General features: G+C 51.2%; 2 protein-coding genes across 4 annotated transcripts in view; both read left to right on the top strand.

Moving 5' to 3' along the window:
• Nucleotides 1–154, top strand: part of Styxl1 (serine/threonine/tyrosine interacting like 1) — a 40166-nt gene extending 40012 nt beyond the window's left edge. For all 3 annotated transcript variants that reach the window (XM_031338231.1, XM_031338230.1, XM_031338229.1), the window contains one exon: nucleotides 1–154. This exon is cut by the window's left edge and continues 152 nt beyond it. The gene's annotated coding sequence lies outside the window, so the exon portion shown is untranslated.
• A 2636-nt stretch (nucleotides 155–2790) lies between these two features.
• Tmem120a (transmembrane protein 120A) overlaps nucleotides 2791–7500 on the top strand; it is an 8300-nt gene continuing 3590 nt past the window's right edge. Inside the window, exons 1-3 of the mRNA XM_031338226.1 lie at nucleotides 2791–3019; nucleotides 4686–4804; nucleotides 5003–5119. Of these exons, the coding sequence (XP_031194086.1) occupies nucleotides 2939–3019; nucleotides 4686–4804; nucleotides 5003–5119 (317 nt within the window). The 5' untranslated portion in view covers nucleotides 2791–2938. The remainder of the gene's footprint in view (nucleotides 3020–4685; nucleotides 4805–5002; nucleotides 5120–7500) is intronic.

The raw sequence follows: 7500 nt of genomic DNA, 5'->3' as shown, positions 1-7500 counted from the left end.
ATGGTCACTGAGGAGTCTCGGGACTTTTGGGGGCTGACGGGCTGGGTTTGCACTTGGAGTGGTCCTGAAGAAGGCCTTTGCTGCCTGGAGAGTCATATCTACATCTTAAGACTGGCTCTGTTGTTGTTGTTTTTCCCCAATACTGAGGATTGAACCTAGAGCAGTGGTTCTCAACCTTCCTAACACTGCGACCCTTTACTACAGTTCCTCATGTAGTGACCCCCAACCACAACATTATTTCATTGCTACTTCATAACTGTAATCTTGCTACTGTTATGAATCATAATGTAAATATCTGTGTTCTCTGATGGTGTCAGGTGACCCCTGTGAAAAGATCATTTGACCCCTAAAGGAGTGTGGATCCACAGATTGAGAACCTCACACGTTAGGTAAGGCCCCCTATATCATTGAGCTACAGGCTTAGCATTTTATTTTTCTGAGACAAGGTTTTATATAGACTGGGATGGCCTCGAGCTCTGTAGCTGAAGAGGACCTTAAACTCACACTCTTCTGCCCCCAGCTCTCCAGCACTACTCTGAGACTACAGCGTACACTGCTCCTTCCGTTTATTCGGTGCTGGGGATGTAGCCAGGGTTTCCTGCATGCTAGTCAGGCACTCCACTGACTGAACCACACACCTAGCCCCGCACTGGGTTTCTTCTAATCCATTTCGTACACCTTTAGAGTTTATTTTAGATTTACTTGTTTTATGTATATAGATTTCTTGCCTGCATGTATGGTTATGTATCATGTGTATGCCTTGCATACAGACAGACATACAGATGTCAGAAATGGGCATTGCATCCCTTGGAACTGGAGTTACAGATGGTTGTGAGCCACCATGTTTTCTGGGAACCAAACCTGGATCCTATGGAAAAGTAGCCATCTCTCTACCTTACTACACATCTCTGGCCATCCTTAGCCCTGTCATTTTCTTGCCTCTTACCTGAGTGCTGGGATTCCATGTGTTCCATTATGACTGGCCTTCTTAGGCCCTGGTCCATTCAGCAGAGCAGAAACCCTTTTCCTTCTGGCTCCTCAGGCATGTCCATACCTGGAGGTGAGCTGCACTGAACCTACCACAGTCCTGGAGCAGCTGTGGCTGCTGGAGCAGCTGTGAGGCACTCCACTCTGGAGGTTACCTCTGTGTGTGTGTGTGTGTGTGTGTTTGTGTGTGTTTATGCCCAGCAATGCTTATGTTGCCCATCCAGCCACGCTTTGTGTTATGACCAGCTGTCACGGTGTCTGTCCCAGGGTGCAGGTCCTCCCACCCAGCCTTAGGGATGCTCCAGACTTCAGAGGTCCCAAAGCGGGGGTCTTTGCCACATTCCCAGAGCCGGAACTCTGACCCTGCCTCTGGGTCCCTGCATACCGACCCTGTCCTCAGTTCACTCTGAAGGAGACACTCTGGTTCTCCTGTCATAAACTCCCGGGTTTCTAGAAATTCTATGTCCAATTTTTCTTTTCTTTTGAGACAGAGTCTCCTGTAGCCCAGGATAGCCTGGAAGTCCCTGTGAGCTGAGGATGACCTTGAACTTCTGATTCTCTTGCCTCTTCCTTCCAGTTACTACGAAGTTTGTGCTACTAGGAGGCAAACCCAGGACTTCCTGCATGTAGGCATTCTGCCAACTGAGCCACAGCCCCAAGTCCCCCAAATTCCACAAAATCTTGCACGTTTTTACAATACCGTATTTAAAATTTTGCATTGTACCTTGCATGCACTTCTTTTCTGTCTGCACATATGTGGGCCTGGTACCCAGGAAGGGCTGACAGTGGGTCTTGGATCACCTGGGACTGGAGTTACAGATGGTTGTGAACTACCTTGTAGACCTAGGCACTGAACCCAGGTCCTCTGTAAGAGCAACCAGTACTGAGCTTTCGCTCCAGCTTTATTTTATGTGTCTAGGCCTGCTGTGGTACCTGTGTGGAGGTCAGAGAACAAGTTGCTGAAATTGATTCTCTATTCCCACAGTGTGGGTTCTGGGATCAAACTGAGGTCACCAGGCTTGGCTGCAGGCACTCTTATCTGCTGAGCCACCTGATGGGCTCAAACTCTACAAGTCCCAAAGGGAATTGTCCAAAAGCACTTCCTCAGACTCAGAACAGCCCTGGTAGAGGCGCTTACAAGGGGACGAATGTAGGGTCTCATTTAGAAAATATCCCCAGCTATCACTGCCTAGAACTTTCCACAGAGTGCTATGGGTAGTAGGGTGAGTGTGTGTCCTTCATGAGGATGACCAGGAACTTCTGTGCTTTCCAAATGCTGGGATCACTGGCATGCGCCCCTGCATCTGATCTATTATGTGGTACTTGGATAAAAATTGCACTCCGAGCTTCCAGCATGCTAGGCAAGCTCTGTACGGACTCAGCAACTCGAGCCGCACTGGAGGAGAGTGCGGAGGACTCGGGGCCAGGAAAGGAGTAGCTGTAAAAGCTGAGACGGGACTGTCCCTAGAGAGGCGCAGTTTCTCAAGGACAAAAGTGGATGAAGAGTAGGAGGTGGCTCACACGACTAATCTTTGCATGCGGGGAGTCACAGGCAGGGGGACTTCTCGGTTCCGGACCAGCCAAAGCTACACAGTGAGACGCTATCTAAAAATATCAAAGTGTTAGAAGCACGTGTCGCCTTGTTTTGTGAGTGGTCCGAGGAAGCCGACTTTGCGGGTAAAAATGCAGGACGCGCAGGTCTGATCTCAGTTGGAGGAGACGCCCTGCGAGCCAATGTCCCCCGCCCAGCTCTCGTCCCTGGCTCCGATTGGCTGCTCCTAGGGGCGGGGCTCGCGCGCAGATTACGCTGGGCCTTTTCCCGTTGGCAGTCACCGCGGCGCGAGCCCGGAAGCGGACGGGGGGCGGTGGCGGAGGCTCCTCCGGCCGGCCGGGGTTGCAGCTCCGTCCTCCCCACTCGCGGCTCCCCGCGGCCCGTGGCGTGGACAAAGACATGCAGTCCCCGCCCCCGGACCCGCTGGGCGACTGCCTGCGCAACTGGGAGGATCTGCAGCAGGACTTCCAAGGTATCCAGGTGAGCGTCCCTGCGGCCATCCAAGCCCCGAGCCAGGTCTCTGTCTCGGGGACAAGGGTCGGGCAGCAGTAGGTCACACATAAGGTAGCTCGGAGGGGTCAGTGGTCGAGGCTCTCCCCCACTTTTCTTCTTAAATGTCCGATGGCAGCCCCGATTGCTCGCGCGTCCCCGGCGTGCCTGGGCGGGATCCCTCTGTACCGGGATATCTCGACTTTGTGCAAAGGCCTTGAAAGCTGGTCAGGACTCTTCTGCTGCCCCTCCCCCTGCACTGCTACCCGATCTGGGACCCCGTCCCCTTTCTAGAGAGCAGTCACCCGAGGCAGAACCCAGCCGGGCCCGGCCTTTTAGGTCAGTCACCCTGAAAACGTGCAACCAGACAACGCCTTCCCCGCCCTTGACTAACTCTGTGCTGAACGCCGCAGGGAAGCAAGTTTAGGTAAACTTCAGGCCTGGTTCGGGGAATCTCAGCCATCTGAGACGGAGGGACAGCGCCCACCTAGGGACAAGAGGAGGCTTGACCCAGCACATGTGGCTCTTTCTTGTAGGGAGAGGTGGGCGGGGCAGACTGTACCAGGACCTCCTGGATTGGTAGAGCGACCATTGGAAAACCTCCCATCCCAGGATGGAGTTGTTTGTGGCCACTCTGTCTCCATACCAGAGAGAAGGAAGCTGGTGCTTCCTGGAAGGCCCACTGGGCAGAGGTGGCACGTGCTAGAGTTTGAGGAGAATGTGGCAGCCCGTTTTTGGCATGAGAAACAGACCTAAATAGTGGAGCCTGGCCAATTGGAGACTAGGTTAGGCCTTTGCCTCTATTGGACTGTGCCCAGCCTCATGTGTCCAAGTCTCCCCAGAATGTTGGCACTAGATAGAACTCTCCCTAGAGACCTAGACAGCTCCATGTCTCCCAGTTTTCCCATCACCACGATGACCTCAGCCCCTGCCTTGATTTCCCCACACTGCCCCTTTGCCCTGTCTTTAGATTGCAACTTGCAAGGTTCACCCACCAGGGCAAAGTACTTGGGGAAGCTTTGGGCCAAAGGTGCTTGCAGGAGGGGAGTGGATGGGAGGGACGGGCCTTAGGGCGGGAAGCCTGATGGCCTTTAACCTCAGAGGAACCATCAGGAATGCCTAGGTAGAAGGCATCATGGATATCCCTGTTTTCCATCCTTTCAGGGTGGGTAGGTAGGAGGATCTGAGAAGGTAAGGGGTGAGTTCAGGCAGCTCCTTTGAGAGCAGCAGTTCTCAACCTATGGGTCACGACCCCTTCTGGGGGCGGGGGGATTGGATTACCTTTTCACAGGGGTTGCCTAAGTAGCAAAGTTACAGATAGTAAATAGCAATGAAAACAATTTTGTGGTTGGATTGGTCAGCACTACATGAGGAACTGTATTTAAGGGTTGCAGTGTTAGGAAGGTTGAGAACCACTAGGCTAGAGAGAGCACACTTAGAATCCAGATGCCAGAGCTGGGGACAACTGACCTGTTGTTGAGGACATGTACCACAGAAAGTCTGAGTTTACAGGAAGAAGCCTAGCTCCTGGCTTGCCTCAGGAGCAGAGAAATCTCTGGGAGGTCCCTGGGTAAGCCCAGAAAGTTCTACTTCTGAGAGAGCTGGTTCCCTGCCCAGGCAGCTTCTCAGTCAAGCCAGCGCCTTCTCCCCATGCTAGGAAACACATCGCCTGTACCGCCTCAAACTAGAGGAGCTGACCAAACTGCAGGACAACTGTACAAACTCCATCACACGCCAGAAGAAACGGCTCCAGGAGCTGGCCTTGGTGCTGAAAAAGTGAGGGGGGTGACAGCACGCTGGGGGTGGGTGGTTGACATGGGGAGGGGGGCTTCCACTGGGCATCCTCTGGCATGGCTCTTCTACCCTTCCACCCTGGGCTTTGTTCCTTTTCTCTGTCCCAAAGGGTTCCCACAGGGGTTCCTGCAGGACTTGGGCTCTTCCACCTGCCCTGCCTGACTCCTACCATACTCCCAGATGCAGACCGTCTCTCCCATCCGAGTCCATGGAGGCTGCGCAGGAGCTGGAAAATCAGATGAAAGAGCGCCAAGGCCTCTTCTTTGACATGGAAGCCTATCTTCCTAAGAAGAATGGGTGAGCCCCTTCTTCTTCCAGCTCCAGGGATGTAAACTCTGGCCTGTCTCTCAGTCAGTAAAGGAAGCCATATTGATGACCTGGCTGTCTGACAGCTCACTGTAGTGGGAACGTCAAGGGAAGTGTTCAGGGAACTGAGGCCTCAGTGATGGACATCTAACCCCGCACGGGGGTTAGACACAGCTTCCCAGTGTAGCCTGAGTCATCGTCAGAGGTAAAGAATGAGCTAGCTCATGTCTGTGGTCCTAACACTCTGGAAGCTTAGGCAGGAGGATAGAGTCCAAAGTCCTCTTTGACTACGTAGTGAGTTCAAAGTTAGCCTGGTCAGCAGAGTGTGTTTCAGGCCAGCCAAGGCTCTACAGTAAGATGCTCCCTCAGAAACAAAACTAAACTAAACAAAAAACCACCACCAACAACAAATACAAAGAGGCTGGGGAGATGGCTTAATGCTTAAGACCACTAACTGATCCACCAAGGGACCAGGGTTCAATTCCCAGCATTTACATGGTAGTTTACAAGTCTATAACTTCATTTCTAGAGGATTGATCTGACACCACCTTCTGGCCTCCATGTGCACCAAGCACACATACATACTTGCAGGAGAAACACCCATACATATAAAAATAAAATAAAAACCAAAACTAAACTAAGGGCTGGGGAGTATAGCTGACTTGGCCTTAGAGCGCTTGCAAAACATGATTGGTGCCCGAGGTGGCAGGCAGGGCTGGACCTGTGTGAGGAAGTGAGTTTGTGTCTTAGCTGGTTTTTATGTCTCCTTGACAATCACTAGTGTCGTCTGAGGAGGGAGCCTCAGCTGAGGAAATGCCTCCATAAGACCAGGTTGCAGGCAAGCCTGTTAATTAGTGATTGGGGGAGGGCACAGCCCATTATGGGTGGTGCCATTCATTGCTGGGCTGGTGGTCTTAGGTTCTAGAAGAAAGCAGGCTGAGCAAGCCACGAAGAGCAGCATCTTCCATGGCCTCAACATCAGCTCCTGCCTCCAGGTTCCCATACAGTTTGAGGTCTTGGCTTGGCTTCCTTCAATGGACTGTGATTCAGGATATGCAAGCCAAATAAACCCTTTCCTCCTCAAGTTATATTGGGTCGTGGTGTTTCATCACAGCAGTAGTAACCCTGACTAAGACAAAAATTGGTACCAGGATAATAAGGTATTGCTGTGGCAGACCTGAGCGGGTTGCTTGGGGGAAAATTATAAGGACTTTGGAACTTTGGACTAGAAAACTCATTGGCTGCTGAGAGCTCAGAAGGCTGTTCTGTTGGCGTTTGGAAGATAATGTTGAGAGAGCAGTGCAGGTGATGGAGGCCTGGCTTGGGAAGTTCAGAGGGAAGTTTAAAGAGTCTATGGTGAACATTGGCTATTTAGATTTAACGTTCTGTGGTTCTGGTCAGCTGGGGCTGAAGAATTAGCAGTGATTTAAGAAGAAACCAGGACCTGGGTGGTGGTAGCATATGCCTTTTATCCTGGCACTCAGGAGGCAGAGGTAGGTGGATTTCTTGAGTTCAAGACCAGGCTGGTCTAAAGAGTGAGTTCCAAGACAGCCAGGACTACACAGAAAAATCCTGCCTTGAAAAGCAAAACAAAAATAAACAGGAGAAGAAGAAGGAGAAGAAGAACAACAACAAGAAGAAGAACAGGAAGAAGGAGGAGGAGGAAGAGGAGGAGAAGAAGAAAAATGAGGAGGAGGAGAAGGAGAAGAACAGGAAGAAGACAAAGGAGGAGGAGGAGGAGGAGAAGAAGAAGAAGGAACCAGCATTATTGATTATTGAGGTGGGGAAGTGTCTCCTAAGAGTCTGTGCTCCAGAGGTGGCCAGTGTTGTATCTCATGCTAGCAGATAAACTTGGTTATGTGTAAGAGTAGTGCTGGTTTTGAAGGTATAAAGGACCATGGAGGGCACCTGAGGCTTGGTACTATGAGAGGCCAGTAGAGTCTGTTGGCAAAGGTACAATTTCAGTAGCTGACCCCAGGATTGAAGGAGTCATGGAGACAAGTTGAGGCTTGGCATCCTAAAGAAAGCCTGGGAGAGCCTGTTGGTGAAAGTGCTGCTTGGTTGCTTCAGGAGACCCCAGCAATTTGGAAAGTCCATGGGATGATCACCAAGGACAGGCCCACCCAGTGGAGCCAGCCTGAACAGAGGAGACTTTCTATGTGGGCTGAAGAGGGTGGAGCAGGCCCTTGGGTGGGGCTCATAAAAATGAATCCTAAACATTGGATGCTGAGTTATTTGGTCTGGTTTTGTTCAGATTTTTTACTATGTCCTGGTTCTTCCTTCTTAAGTATTTGTTTTGATTTTATAGGAGCACACAGTAGAGAGACTTTGAAAGAAATTTTGTCTGTTTTACAGAGACTTTAGTTTTTAAA

The sequence above is a fragment of the Mastomys coucha genome, unplaced genomic scaffold, assembly GCF_008632895.1.
Source record: "Mastomys coucha isolate ucsf_1 unplaced genomic scaffold, UCSF_Mcou_1 pScaffold22, whole genome shotgun sequence".
Lineage (NCBI taxonomy): Eukaryota > Metazoa > Chordata > Mammalia > Rodentia > Muridae > Mastomys > Mastomys coucha.
The sequence above is the reverse complement of the archived record's forward strand: the minus strand, read 5'-3'. Positions and strand labels throughout refer to the sequence as shown.